A 21,510-nucleotide genomic window follows, 5' to 3' on the forward strand; every position below is an offset into this window, starting at 1 on the left:
TGTAATGTTCCACATTCACATGCGGCTAGCAGACACACCAGGGAGTGGCCCAAATCTTTTCAACATATTACCGATCAGAGTTCTTGACATTTGTTTCTTCTGACATGGTTGATACAGTCATATGCTGTACTAGGCATTTAACAGAAAACATGACTGCTTCCATTTTTGTGGGACAATTACATCAGAAGTCTAGAAAAAGATCTGAAAGACTAGACAGAGTCTGCTTGTGTCATTAACAATAGACTTGTACCTGTCCTGTGAATACACAAGTTGCAGTTTAGAGATAATCCAGCAGCTGTTACACAGCCCACCAGAAGTTTGTTTAGTTCAAATCCTGACTTCCAAAAGTAATACACACCCTTTATTCCCTTCAGTTTAATAAAAACAACTGAGGAGACCATCACAAAAGTCAGAATTTGTTCCGCTTGAGTTTACTCTGAACTGAGTCTGGAGTGTACATGTAACATTGCTACAGCAGCATTCCACTAAGAGTGGATAGACATTCAGAAGCTTCAGGGGAGTTCTTCATAGTTTTTCTAGCAGTACCATTTGTTGGAAATCTCCAGAAAGTCTGTGTTTAGAGACTGTGACACTGCCTACTATGCCTTACTGGAACATCCTTACTTTTCCTTCCATGTTTCAAATAATACCTGCCTTCTCCTTACACCTTGCTATACATTTCCATTGCAATTCCTCTGTTTAGAACAGCGTTGTTTCTGCATTAACACACAGCACAGGCTATAGGCACAAGATTACTTAGCAGGCTCTTCAAAGCTGAAACTGTGGCACAGAAAGGGCCAGGAAGCTCTCAAACACATACTACTAGAGAATATCCATGCTACACAAACCACGATCAGTCAGCACAAAGAACAGAAAAAAGCCAGAGTGAGAACAATTCTCAAAAGCCCTGTCCTAAATAATAGAATGGGATTACTTCATGTTTTTATACCAAAAAGCAGTAAAGATATCATTTGTTCATACCTGTTACAGCCAGAAGGGCACCAAAGATTTTAATCAACGCTAGAACAAAGGATATGCCAAAATACCCAGTCAGGGAGAAAAGGAATGCATAACCGTAAGTCTGAACTGGATGCTGCAACAACAACAAAAAAAGCCTGTTAGGAAAATGTAAAACAAACCCTGAGGTATTGCAAAATGACATAAAACTACAGACTTTAATCAATTGCTTGAGCAATAATAAGCTGTTCAACAATGCATTCATGCAAAGATCCTTATTTAATTTTAGTTAAATAATGGAAAAATAATAATGAAATTATAAGCTCATAAGTCTGGTCCTGTGATTTTGTTTTTTAAAACATTACCCTATCTTATACATCAAAGACTTTAACAACTTGCTTAATGTATGAATTATACAAGTCAACCAGTTTACATGATGAAAATATAACTTCAGAGAAGTGGTAAGATTTTCTAAACCATACAGAACAATGTTTTCTAATGAGGTTTTTCATGGAAAAAAGGAAGTCTTTACACCTACCTTTGAGCAAAATGTTACTGCAGGGCTTAATCCACTAGTGCATGTTAATCCAAATAAAATATACACAAAACCTATTGAATAGGAATACAAAACCTAGAATAGTTTAAGAGAAAATAATTACCACGTGATACTATACAAAAGGACAAAATTAAATGTTTTCAAATGTTTGGCTCTATTAATATGTTCACCTTCTCAGAGTTGAATTTGCAGTCTTCAAAGATATTTTTACTAGAATTTCTATAACAGCTGATGTACAGTGAAAAGTGAATAATAAGTGTTAGAGATGTTCTTCCTACCCACAAGTACATAACAAAAGTTTTGTAAGGTAGTCAGTTGATAATATCCTGAGGTCAATGTTGACTGTGGTAAATCCTTCAAATTCAGGATTTCACAGCCTAAATAAAACTTCACGCAACTATATAATTAAATAGTTTGAATAATATGTTAAACATATTTCATTTTCTGCTGCTTATCCTGCACAGTAAAGGTGCATATTACCTTAAATGTGCAAAGGTTAGCACATAATCACTATGAACTGCCAGAAGCGTCACATAAGTTTCATCTGTGTCACTTCAGTTCACGTACATGGCACACCTGCATTATGGTTATGGCATACAAGATTTTCATATATGACCTGCTCTGGCCTAGTGCAGTAATCAGAACAGGCTCAGCAAACAGGTAAGCTCTTCATTTTGTTTATACCCTTGTTTAACTCATTGCTTCATACAAAAGCGACAAAAGAATCTCCATCCTGTCTTTTCCCACGTAGAGGCAACAACAGAAGCTGGAATGGCCCATCCATACATCCTCCCATGCAGTGGGAGGCATTCAGCTGTTTGGGCAACATTTAGTGGGCTTTTCTTGCGAAAAAGGGAGACAGTGAACAGAACTATTCTACACATTACCACCTAGAACACGTTGATTTACTACACTTTCAAAAGTCAGTGTCAATTACAGGTCTACTTCTTTTGACACAGGTTTCATCAATTGTTTTCTTGTTATACTATCTCAATTATTTGCAAAAACAAATCTATTAACAATTGATAACAATGCCATGAGACAACAGAACACTTATCACTGCTCTACAATAAAGGAGGACGAATACACATTTCAAGAACAGAACTGCTTTCAACCTCTTAAAAAACAATGACCGGATCTTCAGAGCTCTTATTTTACAGTGTTTATACACACAAAACTTAGTCTCTAGTTCTTCATTTGCCTCTGCATCCAGCTTTTCTCCCAAACTACCCAAAGACCTCACTTTTCACAACCAAGAATGAGTGCCACATTGCTAGTTCCTTGTTAGGCAGTGTGATATAAATCACTTCCTTAGAATCACACAGGAGGCAAAATCAGGTGTAACTTTCCAGAGCAGTAGTTACTATTTCAGCCACAAGACATCTTTTGTCTTTTCATAACTGCTTGATCCAGGGCAAATTCCAAATTTGGCAACAAAACAGAGATCCTGTGGATGACAGGTTCCTTTAATATCCAATTTTATTTCCAGATCACTGTCCATTAAACATGATCTCCGATTCAGAAGACCTCTTAAATTTTCACCCACAGTTTCAGGTCTAGAAAAATGATTTCTGAAATTCTGCTTGTACTCCTGCACTGAATTCTCCAAACAAAATCTTGGAGCGTAAATCTCCAGGCCTCAAACAAACAAAACCTTTATATCCTTAATCACTACACTGATTCTCTACAAGTAGTACGGGTATACAATATGAAGACCAACATTTGTCAGACTAAAGCAGAATAACAAGTAAAGTTCTGGAAATAAAAAGAGCATCGCAAGTAAGGCACTTAACAACTGTCAGATGACTGTTGGCAAGATGCAAAGTGGGCAAGAAAACAGTTACAGATTGTACTTTGTTTTGGATTTCAGAGATTACAGCCACAGAAGGCTGCGCTGGGTCAGGTGAGGTCCATCTAGCTAAGATCTCTGCCTCTGGCAGCAGTCAACAGTGAATACTAAGAAAAAGTACAAAAATAAAACACAAGAATACAATGACACTTTTCAGGTATATTCTTCCACTTTCCAGAAACTTACAGCTCAAACTTCTTGAGCCAACCTAAATCACTTTCAGTCATAAATGAAGCTTCCTTCTAACTAATTTTCTCTCCATTTATGAAGCTATTCTCATAAATGAGGAACTAGATTTTCTAGTTAAATGTCAAATACATGCCAAATATGCAAATTAGATTTCAATAATTTTTTTACTTGTGGAATATTCAAATAATGTCTGTTATAATAAAATATTTTCTTGTATTGACTCAATTTTAGAGAAAAAGATGCCAAATTAAAACATAAGTTTTGTCTAAAAAGAAAAAAAAGTCAGACCACACAAACAGATAATCTGCATTCCAAATAAGTATATTAAAAAACCTGAGCAAGACTTTTTCAAAATCATGTATTTCACTGAATCAGGAACACACATATTCACCCATTCTGAAAGTCAGAGTTCTACTGATTTCAAAAGCTTAAAAAAAGGCTGCCTCTCAAATGTTAGCACACTCTAGAATTGGAAGTTTAGCAAAGAAAAGCAATTTGTTTCATGTAACACATGCTTATTTATACCAGAAGAACCATATATATTTTTCAGAGATTAAGTGCATGATCATACAGAAAACACTCCGTTGATTTCAGGCCTGCAGGGTAGACAAATAAATTGTTGCTAGAAATAAGTGTTTTTGTAGCTGCAATACACATTTGAAGTTGCACACAGAAAGCAGCACCCCTGAAAGGTTAAAAAACAAAACAAACAAAAAGCCACCAAAAGCCCCCAAACAAACAGAAAACCCCAAGAATAGTACACCTAGAGCCCTTTACATATGCAAGAGAAAAGCACATTAAGTTTCATGTTTTGTCATTGTATGCCTTGTCTATGATAGAAGGTGTTCTTTTAAAATTGCAAATCTGGTATTTACCATTTCTGAATTAGAACCATTGTGCAACTTCATAGCTTTTTCCTGTATATTTCCTATAACTGCATCTGCGCAGAGGGCAAGGGATATTAGGACCACACCTAATATAAGAAAAAAACAAACAAACAAACAAAAACCTGTTCAGAATTTTTATCAGCAAAGCAGAGTAGTGACGAAAACCACTCTGTACTTATCCTGAAGAAATTTAAAAATCTCAGGAGTAGAAAAATAATAATAAAACCCCCTCTATATCATATTCTAAATGTCAGCAAAACTATTTAATTATACTAGTATAAAGCAGTGTCCATCCCCACTCTCTCCACCAGTTAAGCCCCGAGCACTGTGTGTCTCTAAGCTTGACAGGAACATCTGGACAGTGCTATAAAGAAGCTAGCTGTAGTTTTTGTAGTAACAAGATTGAAAGAATGTCAGTTGCATTTATTGAGGTATTTTTAACGAAGATAAATAACCAGAGAACATACTCTTTTGAGTAGTTAATCCTAGGTTATTTTTCCTGACAAAGACAAATAGAAATGTTAGATGTAATGATAAAACAAATGCAATAGGATTCACAGTGGAAATCTTTCATTGTTGAAATATTACTTTAAAAAACTACAGTTCAGGTAAAAAATCCATGGTTTTAGGTTACCATATTTGTTCACAACAAAGTCACTATACAGTCAATAATGTAATCAGCTTTCCAATAACAAAAATTAATAACTCTTTATCCATGCCAGTCACAATTCATTTCCCAACCTCCAAACTTCGATTCTTTCATGACTGTAGGAACTGTTGGATTTAATGTTGCAAGAGTTAGAAATTAATGATGCACACAGGTTGAAATACTACTTTTCCTAACTATACAACATTACAGAAGATATCGGTCATCAACATCATATTTACTGTCTGCTCTAGTCTTAGTTCCTTAAAACTTCTTACATGTCAGGGAAGAAGGAGTGGAAGACTAGAAACAACCAGTGTTATATTTTCTTACTATTATGTTCTTACTATCAGAGGTCTCAAAATAGGCATTCTGATGGACCAAACGGAGTATAGGCTCCTGACAGAAAAAAAAAATCCCAGCTCCTAGGATTTTCTGAATTGAAAGACTTAACATTTCTAAGACCAATGAAGTTTAAGGTGGCATCTCCTTGGCCAACTGCTGGTTACATGGGAAATTCCAAACCAGCATTTTTAGTTTGGGAACCATTTCCTTTCCCAGGCTAGAATTACGCAACTGAAGCAACAGAAAATTCATTATTCAAAGTTATCAGGCATTGGAAAAGGTATGGAAAAGTCAATGGAAATGACATGATAACCTGAATAATATTGGTTATGCTAAAGACCACAGTATAGAGATATGAACTCCATGGATTCAGCTCTGGTCCAAAGGTATAATAACACCTCCAGCTCAGCAATAGCCTTGTTGCAGATCACTTCTGTAAAGTGACTGAGTATGTCTTCGTCTGTGTTCTCTATCGTGCTGGTTCCAGCAGTGCTTAATGGCCCAGGCACATCACTGGACAAATAAATGGGTTCAGTACTGTATTGAGATGAAAAGGTTACCTGGAATCTGAAATGCAAGTGCACATGGAAAGGAGAAATGTAGGGACGAGACACATGTTAATATTACATACATACACAGTTAGAGTACGAAGAAAAGCATTGTTCCACTCGTTGTGATAGTGCTGCACCTGCCAAGCAGCCGCAGCAAAACCATGAACAAGACCATGAGTAAAAATGATTGGAAGAACTGGTCCTAAATTAGTTCTGAAAGAAATTAAACGTGGAGGTCTTGCACCAACAGACTTGATTGAAACACTACATTGCATCGTATTTTACACTATTAATGTGATGCTTGAAATCATTAAAATATTAACACTGCTTATACATTTATAAGCTATTGGATATTTACAGAAGTTCCTCAACAATACATTCTCACACTTGCAATCCCCACCATGCAAAGGTATTAGACTAGTGAGTTGTTTGGAGTTTACCTGCCCATTATGCCCTCTTTAATACTCCACGTTTTAGAAGTCTCCCATACATAAGATTAGAAGACATAGTAGAGGTAACTAACCAAGTAATATAATCTTAACAGTGAAGCTAAGGACAAAACACTTCAGTCTGCAAAAGACTAAACTGCACCTGTACAAACAGTCTAGGGTGGAGGAATTTTCATGCAATTGATACTTTTACTGTGTCTTCACCGAAAATAGTTAATTTCCACTTACACCTGTAATGCCAGAACAGTGGAAGTTCCCATAGCACCAATGTTTCAAGACTGTCTCCTTCTGCACACCCTTCTCTTCTAGTTTCTCTTTTGGAAGTCCCGTATCTATTATTCACAGCTATTTAGGATATCTACCACTACCTCTCCAATTTGATAATGCTAGGAGATGCTTTGAGCTCTTAGCACCAACTTCATCTTGAAAAGTATACCTCTACCTTAGTTACAAATATGTACCTGTTCTGGCAGAAGAGAGTTTCTGTTTTCTTGGCTGACCTCTTTCATGTGTAAACAAAATCTGTGTAGATTCCTTTTTTGGCCCAGCAATACTGAGATTAGATTTCAATAGCAAGGGGAAAAAAAAAAAAGAAAAAAAAAAAGAAAAAAAAAAGAAAAAAAAAAAGAAAAAAAAAAGAAAAAAAAAAAAGGACTTGTAAAATTGTTCATCCAGATAATATTTTACATCTGCTCATGCTCCATTTTTAGTATTTGCATCAGACAACAAAGATTACGTGTTCTGTTTAACTTCAGAGCATAGTTTTGCTCTCTCAGAACTGTGAAATGTAAACAGCTTGTTCTTAACAAATTAGAAGTTGTATGAAATCATGCTAGCATCATACTAGTTTGCATGGAAACAGCTCTACATAAATGTGCATAAATCACTGGAAGGAACTCAGGAATTTAGGGGGCATTAAGTAGGCAGTAACATAAAACTGCAACTTTAGAAAACAGTAATTTAATTTGCTGTTTATGTTTTTGAAAGTTTTAATATCCTTAAATACTTTGTTATTTCTTTGAAGATACCCTATGGAGATACAAAATTAAATTCTGCCTCTCTGCTTTCAGTTCTTATTCTGTAATTTACATCAAGAAAAGTGTAATTATTCAAAAGAATATGCCATTTTGCAGAGTGAGCAAAGTTGTTAATAATTCTTATCACTGGTTTTACACTTCAGCACCTATGTATTTCTGCAATACCAAAAATCAGTACATTTCTTGAAGGAAGGGACCATCTATCTCCGCAATTCATCCAAGAAAAGGAAAAACTCCACCTTTCCCATTATGAAAAGTTTATTCTGGTTAAATGAAGTGAAATGGGAACAAAACAAAACAGGCAAGAGGGAACAGAGAAATACAGAAAGAACCTTCTCAGAAGGTGAGCAGAATTTCGAATCACCTTCCTAAGGGGAGATTCAGACTTTTGAATTCTAGTTCTATATTCTATTTTCACAGAACTAACTTCCTCCAAATGGTAGTGCTCTAAGCTTCAATACATATAGACTTTTTTGAAGTGTTCAAAATAAATTAATAATGAAAGACAACCCTGTTTATTCTCTGAAGACTTTTAAAGCTTTTTATCTTGTGTTTTGCAGATCTTTGAGGGCGTCAGGACTTTGCTACATTTGCTGGACTTTACCCTATCCCATTCAGTTGAAGAATCAACTTTCCAAATCTTTTCAGAATTAAGTCATAGCACATATTTAAAACAATTCAAATTTTATAAAAGGAATATATTAACATGTGAATGCACTTAGAGGCTATAGTCAAAAATAGCTGTAATATGTAAACATATCTATACATCAGAAACACTAGAATATAATTACATGCACACCAACGTCATACTGTACTCAGAATATTTTTTTTTTCAAGTAGCCACCCAGTTACACCACACAAACACATTAAATGCACAGGAGGTTATATAATTCACATATTTTTTTTATAATTTCTTCCACTACCAGTAGCACTAAAATTACATTAAAAGGCATGAGAATGAATTTATGAGGAAGGCAAAGGATACATACAGTTTAGCAACATCACAAACTGAGCATTACTAACACTAGATGAAATAATATTCTGTGAGGACAAAAAGTCTTTTCTTAAAACCGAGAATTTATTTTTAGGAACAAAACTTCTAAATCAGTGCCTCCACTATTAAGAAATAAAAGTTTCACACTGAATGTCTGTCATAACAGTTGTTGTAACTCATCTCAGAATTTCAAAAGAAGAATACATTAAAGGTGAATATTGAAAAGTTTTCAAGGTTCAGTATTAATCCAAACACTGGCCAAGTAAATAACATGGATTTTATGAATAACCAATTTCCCTTGTCATTTAAGAAAGAAATTCAACTAAGTTTTTAAACCTAAGCAGGTTAAAATCTTTTCTTTGCTTCTGATTTTACACCGTATAGAAAAGTTAGAACATGGGCACTCCAACTAAGAACTACAGCAAATCTAAGTGAGACCGTCAATTAATATAAAGTAAATGGTTCTGAAATGGAAAAAGACTTAAAGATTTAAGTAGAAAAGACAACTAATCTCTTGAAGCTTTAAAATGGTCAAACTGAATTTTATATTTATTTTAACATATCTACTGGGAAGTATTTCTTGAGAATAAGCACAAGACATTTCAACCTAAAGGGTGGAATTTCCAGAAATTTTAAGAACCTAAAAACTAACACTTAGAATAAAGGCCTCTTCTGCCACAGATATAGTTCTGCTAGTGCACAGCTACAATGAAACCTGCATTGTCCATATAATAGCTGAAGGCACTCCACCAAGAACTCTCAGAACTTCTACGGAATGCTGATTGTAGGAAAAAACAAGCATTTTGTTAAACTCTTAAAATATATCTTTACCTGTCAAGTTGAAATTTGGTGCAACTGTGCTGTCAGCTAAAGTAAACCATATTAATCCAAGACTCATACATAGGGCAGCAGACACATCTGCAATATTGTAACGTTTTCCTAGAAAAGCAATACAAACAACATGAATGGACTGTTAACGCTCTCAGAATTTCATGTTTATCCTGTTTAGAAGACTAGAAGGCAAAAGAAAAACTGTTCCAATGCCATTCTTTTACTTAAGCAGGAGACTTAATGCTGTGGCCTTTCATGACTGGAATCAGTTTCTCCTACGATAGCACTTCCTAACATGGAAGAGGACCTTAACAGATACTATCTGATTCTTGTGGTCAGTTTTAGTTTTACTCCTAATGACATAAAGCTCATTATCAATGACATAAAGCACATCCTCCCTGACAAAGCATCATTTCAGCAACTTCAGGACAGCTTAGATGTTTTCCTAGGATTTTTCCATCATGCAAGACATTCAGGCTGCCTTATATTGATTAGAGAGAAGTCATTCCCAAACACTAACGGATTATTTGGGTACTTTTAGAATTGTACATTGTCCCTTAGTTTGGGAGAGATGGGATGTGGAGGGGGGTGGAGAAAGAAATAAGAGTAGGGAAATGAAAAGGCAGGAGTTAGTATATCTTGTTTGAAATAACATATTCCTTTCCCAGAAGCTGTACTTTCAATATAAGCTTCCAAGGGAACTTTTCTGAACTGAAAATTTTAACTGAAAATTTTTTAAAATAATAATAATAATAACAACAACATAAAATCACAGGTTCTGAGAATACAGTACTACTACAACACAATACAGTTTCACAAAGCTTTAAGGGAATACCAGTCTCTCTGCACGAAAATGATACAAAATTACTCCTAGTAAAAGGTAAATACTGTGCGCGCATGTACATATGTAAACTTGTAACCTCTGAAAGTTCAGCTTTCTATTGCAAGTAGAAGGCCAGAATTAACTACAGAAACAGAAATACATAATTCTAGATTCTGTTCCATAACACTTGCCCTTGAAAGTTTTATTGACTTAATGAATCTTTGTGTACTGATCAAATAGAAACTTTTATAATATACTTAAGTCTTCTAATCCAGAATCCAGAAATGCTGAAGTATGTTTATTCACATAACTATAGTCTTTATCTGTGGTTCTCCAGATCCCTTTTTCTGTTCTTGGAATATGAACTATGACTTTAGGACTAGCCAAAGACATGTAAAGTAAGGTGTATTTCTGATTAAATATTTAATCAAAATTTAGGAATTTTAATTAGGAATTTAGGAATCAAGCTTTTCAAACAAGAAGAGTAGGGGATTTCTTCACAAATCATGTCTGGATTTGGTTTTTTTTTTTTTCCATTTCAAGTTTTCCATTTCAGTATGGAAAATGTTTCATTTATGAAGTGATTTGGTTTAGAAAACAAAGTACCATTACTTAAAAATTAAGAAAGCCTGCATAAAAATGAAGTTTTGAAAGTGACCTGTACCACTTATTTTTCCCCACATTTTCTGTTCACCTAACTGTATTTGTACATTTTCTGAGAAGATGCTTCAGAAAGTCATGTTTTTCCTCCTATAGGAAAAATGCTACCTGTCCCTCTCTTATCCAAGAGCCTCAGTGGAATTTAACAAAGTACAGTATTCCATACATGACTGCCTCCCAAAGAAACAACAACAAAAAATCATCTAATAGGAAGACTAACACTTACCTTGTATAAAAACCCCACCTATCATAACTGGAATCAGCTTACAGCACTTGAAGATGACTTGAGTAGGGTAATTCAGGTATCCTAAAGAGGTATTTGACAAACCCATAGTTCCCACTGTTAAAAACGCTATTATCATGTAGGTTTTGCCAGGAATTCTACAAAATATAAACATACGAATCTTGGTATTACAGATATGGTATTATCTTTCTCACTGAATTTGGTATTACCTTGGTATTATAGTATATATATTTGGTATATACTCTCTTGTTATTATCCTTCTCACTGAATTTCATTCTGTAATAGAAATTTTAAAACACACATAAATGACTAATTTCAAATTTAATTCCTTTCAATTACTGCTAATAAACAGCTTTCAAATACAGGACAATAAAAACTTCATGGCTCATGAAGTATTCAAGCAGTAATTCTTTAACCTCCTTCTGAGAAGGTGTATTATTTACAGAAGAATCAAGAAAAAGGCTTCAGGTTATTTGTCAAAGGAAACAGAAGGTTGGTATATCAAGATTTCCTGAATCTTAGTCCTGTCATGGTCACTGTGTCAATTTTTTTGGTGAAGTCTTCATATGAACATTGATACTTTTAGGATGAAGAAAGTTTAAAAAAGTACCATTGTTTTATAAAACTCAACAGAACTAAGAGAGAAGTGATTCAGATATCATGAACGCAGGGGCTCACTGAACGTTTTCAGATGTATTGTCTGCAATTTGATGAAATTATCACCTGACAACAGATGATCCAACAGTAATTTTTAGCAATCGCTGTGCTCACTTTGTGATTTTTTACAGTTATTGTTGTGCATATGTTCAGCTATTTTTTATGCATACTCAGAGCCACATTAAGCAACATAAGGAGATGTCTTGCTGTAACCCTGTCTTATCCATAACTCATTATGTGATGTAGGCATACTCTGAGGCATGCAAGAAAAATTTTAAATTTAAGACACAGAGAATTCTGCATAAAAATTAGGAAATAGATTTTTTAATGTCTACAAGAAGATGCCTAGGTTATAGAAAATAAAATGTAAAATATATTTAAGATCTACATTTCCAACATAACTTACTTATAGGGTCATGCTCTGTAAGCATTAGCAACTATTTAGTAATCGAAACCTAAATACGATTTACAGAACACCCAAAAGGGAACTACGCAATATTATCTGATGTATCTCAAAAAGTCAGATAACTTGAAATATAAGCTGTCAGTGTTTAAAATAAAAAGAATAATTTATCAAAGTTACTTTGTTTGGCTATAAAATAATTCTATTACCTAAAGTCAGTATATGCAAAATCAGCCAAGGCTGACTACAGGTAAGGAAAACTAGTTATGCTCAACTAGAATATAATGCTTTAAAGCAATTTTAAAATTCAGGTACACCATGACAGCCTCTATCCAAGCTTCCAGAGGGCCTCAATATACAGTTTGCAAAGGCTGTAGTTGGGCAAGAAGCCATAGAATGGCCACACTGAGTCAGATCAAACTATCCCATATCCACAAGATTCAAGACAGCAAGAATCTCCTTGGTCAACTGCAGTGAAAACACAGAGCAATTTTGTGGCAGGGTGTTATGAGTGCTATCTTAAAGAAAAAAGCAAAACCGAAGCGTATCCTTTAAAGCAAACCTACACAGCCATATGACAAACCGAGAGCAGACCTCTGACACTCTCCAAGATGCACAGCATGTTACAGGAACCCCTTGGTGAGGAGGTGCCAAGGTATGAGGAAAAGGTATTCAGTGAGAGATGCTTCAAGTGCCGTGAAGTGCAGTTGGCCCTATTCTAGATGTGATAATCCCTAGCAACACATACATGAGAGTCTGTATCAGCTACCTTAAGGACAGAACATGCTCTGTAAGTAGGACAAAGTGGCAGCAGAGTCAACAAGACTCTGTCAACAAGACAGGTCTGAAATCTAAGCGGGTGCTTATAAAACATTTTCTAACCGTCCAGTAAATTCATTTTATTTTAACTATGGAACTGCTACCAATGCCTCACAGTATTCACATTCAATCAACAGAAGTTGAATTTCCCATAAATATCAAATGCTTCTAATTTGATGGACAGTGGGTAAAATGCTTGGAAAAACACATACCTTCTCCTTTTGTCCTGAATCAGCTGCAATTCTATTAGTCCAAAAATGGAATAAAATCCAAATTGCACTAAAGTGAGGTACCAACCAAAAGGTTTAAAGCCTTCCACTGAAAATATCAATTCCTATAAAAACAAAAAACCACCAAGGTCACATACATACACCACAGTATTAAATCAAAACAAAATCAACAGATTTTTTTTCTTCATGTATATGTAAATCTAGCCTTTGCAGCTGCTGGTAATTAACTAGAATTTACCTCTCATACATAACTTGCAAAGTATTGAAAAAGACAATTTAGGTTCTCCAATATGCAATGAGAAAATTTACTGCTGGTATAAATCCACTGAAATTAATGGATCGATTCATCAGTGGAATACATTTGATCCATTAATATTTATCTCAATTTATAGATGGTTTCCTGTCTGCTTTTCAGTTGGTTTTTGGTTCATTTACTTCAGTAGACTGTTTTTATCCAGAATTTATAAATAGCTCACAATAAATTAATAATAATTTAAGTAATAAATTAAATACAAACTTTCTCTAACAGACATGTTTACTGGTCATTTTCACCTCTTAGGAATGCGCACCTAATATTTTGAGTGCCTACATTAAGTAGCACTTGTGAACTTATAAATTTGCAGGCTGTAGGAACATTTAAAACCAGAGCAATTTGTTACGGAAAAATACATGCACTGCATAAAGAATTATGTAGATGTGTCAGTTATAGAAACAAAAGGCTACCTAATATTTTCCTTTTTGAGATTCTGCTTTCAATTACCTACAACTTTGTCTAACTCTTTGGAAGTAACTTTGTTTTAACAAACTTCTCAGCTGTTTTTGAAAACTGCATTGGAAACATGGTGATTTTGAATTATCAACTTTTTAAATCATTGCTTTATTGAGAAGACTCACTGAACTTTAAAAAAAAAAGGAAAAAAAGAAACAGAAATGTAGCTGCTCAAGATAAAAGATAAAAGGTTAGCAGGAAGAGAAATGTTTAACTAGAACAGCATAAACATTATGCTTCTGCTTAACAAACAACCATAGTACATGTTTCAGCTCTGTCCTGAAGGGAGAGCAGAGAGAACAATAGACTACTATTACTGTACGGCAGTCATGGAACTCAAGGAGATCTAAAAGGTTTCAACACCAATGAAGACTTACAGGTCAGTCTGTACAGTTCTGCAATTTGTTTGCTTTAAGAAAACTATGAAATCACATTTAAAAAATATACATTCAAAACAATATTGAAAGGTATATCTTGCACACAGAAGTAAAAAGTCACCTTATGAAAGTCCAACGGAACCAAACCTTGTAGGCACATGAACTATAATGGAATCTTACATTATACAATTACTTACTGCTTTGAATTCTGAAAGCTTGACTTCTCAATCAATATCTATTTTAAACATCTACACATATTAAAATACATACTATATTATTATGCTATTGAAAAAGAAAAGGGCTAGGAAGAATTGGCCTAAGACACAAGTTCATAGCATTTACCTGTAAGTATCCATAGATTAGATAAAACATAAAAACTCCAGAAACACAGATAAAAAATTGAGTAGGTTTGTTAAATTTGCTGAGATTCATGCCAAGAACTACAACATCATCTGCTGATTTGATATGAGGAGACATAGTTTGAGATTTGGAAGGTACACTGATGGAAATGTATTTTCTTGATGAAGTGAATTTCAGATCCATGATTCCTAGTTCGCTGCATTCGGTGCTACTGTTATCTTCTTTCTGCTCTTCTCTTTCTGTGTGTCCTCTGTCTGAAAGCTGAAACAAATACTAAAGTCAGATAAGACATAAAATACAGCCTTCCAAAAATAACAGTAAACAAATGTGACATTTATATGGAAAATATAAAAGTTTAATACTTTTGTTGGATTGTTTTTATTCACAAATTTTATTTATCTTCTCTGACGTGCAAAGTTAATGTCAGTTAATATCAGAGGCCAATAACACTTTATGAAAGCACTTCTGCTTCATGTGGGAGGTAGTATTCTTACACTCTGCAAAACAAAAAAACTAATCAACCCCAAAACACCAGCAATAGAAAACCAGCTTCAGTTTCACAATAGCTCAAACTAGCCCTTTTATGCCAGTAGTGATGGCATCACAGGAGTGATGGCTTGGGAGAGAAGTGATCACCATGATCAAATCACAATGAAAGAACTGCTATCGAAGCACTGTGGTTCTGTCTACTTTACTTCATTTTCACAGTGAAATATACCAGACCAGTCCACTACATGGGAAGCCTTGCTAAAAACTAGAGATTTGAGCCTATGATTGGTTACAAGTGTTGAACTGGAAGAATTCATCCCCTCATTCTCACATTTATTCACTATTTCTCACACACTTCTGAGGAAAAGAACATGAAGATGGAAACAAGATTAAGAAGTCAGCTTCAGAAATTAGACTGGCTATCTTATGAGGTCTATGGTATGGCAATCCCTTTAATATTAACCACATGCAGCCATTTCCACATGTAACAGAAAACAAAATTGGATAACTGAAGCCTGGAGATGGAATTTAGCAGCTTAATAGCTTGACAGGCAAATAATTCTTTTCTCCAGCTCAGCAGAGAGTATGATGTTTGAGGCTTTTTTTGTTGTTGTTGTTCTTTTCTTTTTTCTTTTCAGCTTCAAGATAAACACACTGGTCAGTCAGTTGTCCCAAGATTTTTAAGTGTAGGTCAGCACCTAGTTCATCAGCGAGCAGTCAGTGATTAAATTCTGTTTGTCTCAACTATTTAGTGATTTGTTTTCCCCAGCTCAAAAATACTTCTTCTCATCACACATGTATGAAAAATGCTTTTGCCACTGTTTTTAAATGGAAAATATGCTAGTAGATAAAAGCTAGATCATGCAATAAATGTAAATGTAATCTGCATGGACACTGGTGATTTATTGTACAATATAACAAATTACAAGTTTAGCTGAAAAATGAAGGATTAGTATAAAACTTGCAATGTGGTTTATGTTTCCTTTTTCGATACAACCTACTATCAGGTTGGAACAACATTCCTATTAAAGTTCTGAAAGAATAGCTTGGGGACTATAACAGGAGTTTAGGGACTATAATAATTATTTGTGTTTAAATTCAGAGCTCTTCAGTTGAAAACCAAAAGTGAGAGGTAGAAAGTTTACCCTTGTGGATTGTTAGCTAATCCCAAAATGAGGTGGCCATAAAAAAATGGAAACAGAAAAAATTTAAGTCAACTCTTTTCAGTAAAAACAGAAAAGTACCAATGTCATGCAATGAGGCACTAGTGAGCCTTCAAGTGTGGCAATATCATACAGAGTTTTGATCACCCTCAAAGACAAATTCAAAGAACAACTGCAAAAAAGGTCATCAAGATAGATGAAGAGATTGTCCATCCTGTGAACTGAAATAGGATGAAAGTGTAACTTGTCTAGCCTAGCAAAACCCCGATGAAAAGAAAATAGACTTGCTTTCAATAAAAGTATCACAGGGATTACCACTAAGGAGGAAAAATAATTCTAAGGACAGTAGCATGAGATCAAATAGGCATGAAGTGATCATGAACAACCTTTACTGGAAACTACCTTTTCATCCCTAGACTATCTGTACTCTAGAGCAACTTAAAAATGAAAGAAGGAACAATGGAACTGTTTTTAAGGTGAAGTTTATGAAAGCAATTATGTAGAGCTGTTAAGATTGGATGTGAGGACTGAGCAGTCCCCTTTAGTCCTGTGTTTATAGCATTCCAACACTATGGAAAGCAGAGTAAAGGTCCCTGTAGAAAATACTTGGTGATCCTTACTTGGTCACTAAACCAGGATACAAATTACTACTCTCCCCAGAAGAGCTGCATGCAAAATTAAGACTCCCAAGTTCAAGCCCAAGGAGCAAATCACCATGAAGGAAAGACAACGTATTTAGAAATCTATCAGTTGCCGACATCTTAGCCGAACTTGTGTTTTCATTGGTGCCTGTTCAGGTCTTTCCTGTCCAGTGTACACTTCCTCTTGATAGGCACACAGCATTTGTTAATGTCACACTTTCTCAGCAGGAACAGAGCTGCAGAAGTAATCTGAGCCTCATTTTTCACCTAAGCTGAAACACAGAGAATGACGTATGCCCAGCAGAAGACACAGCCATGTACTGTCATGTGTGCTTCAAGAGTCCCAAAACGGAGTTGTATAATGCATAGTTTTGTACCTACATTTTCCACTCTGGCCACTAATTAAGATATTATTTGTGTAATACCTGTGTTAGGATCAGAAGAAGTAGAAGTAGAGGGAAGCAGAAACAGTAACACGTGTATTTATGTATTGGGTCTGGCTGGGATGGAGTGAATTTTCTTCATAGCAGCTTGTATGCTGCTGTGTTTTAGATTTGTGACCAAAACAATGCTGATAACACACTAATGTTTTAGCTATTGCTGAGCAGAGCTTGCACAGCATCCAGACCTTTTCTGTTTGTCCCTCTGCTCTCCCCAGTGAATAGACTGGGGTGTGTGCAAGAGGTTAGGAGGGGGCACAACCAGATAGATGACCCACACTAACCAGAGATATTCCATGCTATAAAGTGTCATGCTCAGCAATAAAAAGCAAGAGGAGGGGGTTTAGGGAGGTTAGCCATTTTTTGATCAGGAACTAGCTGGGCATCAGTCTACCTGTGGGAGGAGTGATTGCCTTTACATCACCTGTTTTGTTTTCTGTCTCTCTTTTTCCACTTTTCCTACACTTCATAAACAATTTTCATCTCAACCCATAAGTTTCCTTGCTTTTACTCTTCCTTTCCTCTTCCCTCATCCCTCTGGGGGTGGGGAAAAGGCAAGCAAGCAGCTGCGTAGCACTTAGCTGCCTACTGGCGTTAACCCACACCACAATTAACACAATTTTTCCGATTTCAACTATTTATATTCAAAATACTTCCTCAGGAACACCATCAGTTTTTACAATCTGTCTCTTTAATTTCTTGCAGATTACTGAGTCTACCACTACAGTAGTAAAAAACGACGCTGACAGCTCTAGTCATGCCCAAGGCCACCCATAAGATGATGCACAGTAATTGTTTTTTCTCTATTATGTTGTAAAGGAAACAAAAAAATTACCATGTTCAAGAAACTTTTCAAGGAACATTATTTAACAACTGTAAATGTGTGTATCCATTTCAAACACTCTCCACCAAGTAATTTCATTACTAACAGTGACAGAACTCTTCTGAAGTCCACTGTGACTTCTCAAACTGTTATTTTTCTAAGTATCAAAAATGCTATTCATCCTCCTCTCACCAAAATCCCTCAAGCAACTGATGAAACTTTTGAACAAACATGCAGCAAAAATCTGTTTTATGAAGAGTTAAGTGGTTTAAGAGCTGTCCTGATGTGTGTAAAATAGCATATCCCCCTTTTTTTTCTCCTGTGTGTAAAAATGTAAACAACGCATTCTTTAGATCAAAGACTTTTTGTTCCTTCCCCTTTGGAAAAAAGTCCCATGCAGAGCAAGATTTTAACCTAGCACACAAGTAAAATAGAGTGATTGTTACATTAAAAAGAAGTAAATGAACAAATAACTAGAACAGCAAAATTTATTTGGCCTCCAAAAAGTTAATGACTCGTACTAAGCACGGAAAAAACATTATGAAGGAGCTGGGGCTTTTTTATTTAACCCTGAAAAACCTGCATTAAAAACATCAGTTTGGCAGAAACTTGCACCTCAGTACTCTCAGAAAAATCACTCGCATAAGCCACGCAACGCAAGCTCCACGCTGGCCCTGACGAAGATCCATTTCCTTTGGAGCCAATTCCACAAATGCTTGGTGGCAGGACAGCAGCTGGCACCGTTACAGGGATGCTCCAGGTTACAGGGACGCAATCATACATCTGTCGGAAACCCGAGCAGATTCTTTGCTTGGTGCTACCCGGCTCCTGCCCGGAGGCAAAAGAGGGAAGAGGGACAGAGACCAGCATGATCCTTGAAGCTTCCTTCCTGCCCACTCGCCTGCGCCCAGCCGTCTGCCAGCCGAGCTGCCGGGGGTTGGCCCACGCCACACCCCGAGGCCAGGACAGACGTGGCTCTACCCGAGCACCTGCCAGCTGTCCCGGGCAGGGCTGGGACAGAGGCTCCCGAGCCGCGACAAGCCGCCATTCCTCGCCCCTCCCTCCGGGGAAGGGAACGTCTCGCTGCTTACGGGCCCCGAGGGCCTAGCGCCGCGGCACACCGCCTCCTCGGGACAGCAAAAACCCTCCCGCCAGTCAGAACCAGCCTCCTCCTGCTCCGGCCCCCGCCCGGCCCCGGCCCGCCGCGCTCCTCACCGTCGCGCCCATGGTCCCCTGTTGCCGGGTGACGCTTCCCAGGAAGCGTCCCCGCCTCGTCCCCGCCTCCTCCCCACTCGGCCCCGGTGCGTGGGGGAGGAGCGGCCCCGCCCTCGTACCTGTTTGGCGGGGGAGGAGGGGCACGGCGGCAGCGGCCAGCCGTCCTCCTCCGCCAGCCGCCGCTGCGCCCGTCCCGCTGGCCCGGCAGCCTCGCTCCCTCCAGCCTGGCGCTCCGCCGGAAGTAGCGATGGGGATGCCAGGGGTCGGCGCGAGCATCGAGCGCATCGAGAGAGCGCCGCTCGCTCGGCGTTCCGCTACTCGGCCTGAGGCGGGTGGTGGCGCCCTCCAGCTCCTGCCTCACCCCCGCTGGGGGCGGGGCCTCTTTATTAGGAACCGCCCACCGCCGCGGCAGAGGGCGGGGCTGCGCTGCACCGCCCGCCCGCCCGCCCGCTCGCCCGCTCGCTCGCTCCCGGCTGCGGCTCCCGAGGGGTTTCCCGGTGGGTCCGTGAAGCGGGGCGTAACTCTGCCCCGGGCTCTGCCCCGCCGCAACACAACCGGGGCGCCGGTCTCCCGGCTTGGGGAAGGAGTCCCGAGCGGCAGGAGCGAGGGTCCCTCCGCTCAGGGCTCCTCGGCTGCCTGCTCGCCCTGCGGAGGGAGCGGGTAGCGGGGCCGTCTGGCGAGGGCGGGAGGGGGCGCCTCAGTGAGGGCGCAGCGGGACAGGTGTGGGGGCGGGGCCAACGGCCGCCTTCCAACGGCCGCCCTGGCAGCGCGCGGGCAGGTGTGCAGGTGTGTCCTCCCAGCCCAGGTGTCGGTAGTCGTGGTTCGGGCAGGCGCTGTTTCAGGTCCGCAGCGAGCGGGACGGCCTCAGTGCTCTGGAAAAGCCCCAGGAGAACGTGACGGTGTTTCACACCACGGTGAAATCGAAGTAGTTTGGAATCCTTGACAAGAAGTTTTGTTCCAAGGTTTGGCTAATGCTCTGCTATTCTGATGTGAGTAATAAATCACCCACGTGAAGCTGCTGCCTTCATAAAAATCGCAAAAATACTTTTTACTCTATAGGGAGGCCTTCTTGTGATCTTTCCACATGAGACTGCAGGAAGAAAATAATAAAAATATTTAATAATGACAAGTGAAAAGGTAAATGAGAGCAATAACAGCAAAATGCATAGAGAACATAATGGCCAAAAGAATCAGGTAAAAAGCTTAGAAGAAAGGTAGCTAAAGGCATTTTTGAGAAAATATATGAATTAGGTGTAACTTGAAAATATGTAAAATCTAGTTATTAATCATATCAGGCTATAAAATGGAAGTGCTGTGTTTCTAGTAACAATGTGCAGAAGTATTTAACATTATACATAAATGCATATCTGTTGTCCTGCAGTGTTTAGGAAATTCAAGCCTTTACGTTTGCAGTGTGTTAAAAGTTTTACTTTACCTTTTCCAATGCTAGCATAGTAAATCAGTATGTATTATGGATAGTAGCAACAAGTGCACCAGCATTTAAAATCATGTTTTGAAGGATATTTATTAAGTGACAAATGCCAAAAGAAAGTGTGTGCTTGAGGCTGACTTTAAAAAAAAAAAAAATTTGAACCCCCCCCCCGCCCCCCCCCGACCTTTCAGCAAAATAGCTGTTTCTGAAAAAGGGGATTAGTGATTGTTGAGGAAAATACTGCAGCCATCTTCTTGGGAGGTTTCAGTTCTTCTTGGTTTGGGTTTCTTCTATCTGGGTTGAGGGATTTCACATTTAGCAAACAATTGTGCATTTTTGCAACAACAGGAACGGTGTGCTTTTTGCTGTCTCCGTGATAGAAGTAACTATGCCGATAACGCAAGTAAATAAATTCAAGCTTGCACATGGTCAGCTGGGATTTTCTAGCTTCCTATAAGTAAATTCTCTAGGTATGTCATCTGTTATGAACTTTACTATTACGGATATAAGTGGAGTGATTACTTGTCTACAACGTCATTTTTTTCCAGTTACTGATAGGTGGGAAATAGGTATCAAGAGGGAGCGCAAAGCTCCCAACTCTGTGAAGTTTGAAGGCAAGTTAAAATACATAGGAGGCAAGATTTGGAGTAGAGTGTGCCTGAATGACTCGGTGG

General features: G+C 37.8%; 1 protein-coding gene across 3 annotated transcripts in view; it reads right to left on the reverse strand.

Moving 5' to 3' along the window:
* Window positions 1-19,675, reverse strand: part of SLC35B3 (solute carrier family 35 member B3) — a 30,885-nt gene extending 11,210 nt beyond the window's left edge. The window contains exons 1-8 of one of the 3 annotated variants that reach the window (XM_072853265.1): window positions 19,524-19,675; window positions 14,616-14,894; window positions 13,110-13,231; window positions 11,001-11,155; window positions 9,292-9,399; window positions 4,427-4,524; window positions 1,496-1,588; window positions 982-1,093 (exon numbers count right to left, since the gene is read on the reverse strand). In XM_072853265.1, coding sequence (XP_072709366.1) covers window positions 982-1,093; window positions 1,496-1,588; window positions 4,427-4,524; window positions 9,292-9,399; window positions 11,001-11,155; window positions 13,110-13,231; window positions 14,616-14,816 — 889 coding nt within the window. In that variant the 5' untranslated portion in view covers window positions 14,817-14,894; window positions 19,524-19,675. Of the gene's footprint in view, window positions 1-981; window positions 1,094-1,495; window positions 1,589-4,426; window positions 4,525-9,291; window positions 9,400-11,000; window positions 11,156-13,109; window positions 13,232-14,615; window positions 14,895-19,404; window positions 19,464-19,523 lie in introns of those variants that run through there. The other 2 variants (XM_072853264.1, XM_072853266.1) reach the window with 2 other exon arrangements.
* Window positions 19,676-21,510: the final 1,835 nt, after the last annotated feature.

This window comes from Ciconia boyciana, chromosome 2 (genome assembly GCF_034638445.1).
Source record: "Ciconia boyciana chromosome 2, ASM3463844v1, whole genome shotgun sequence".
Classification (NCBI taxonomy): domain Eukaryota; kingdom Metazoa; phylum Chordata; class Aves; order Ciconiiformes; family Ciconiidae; genus Ciconia; species Ciconia boyciana.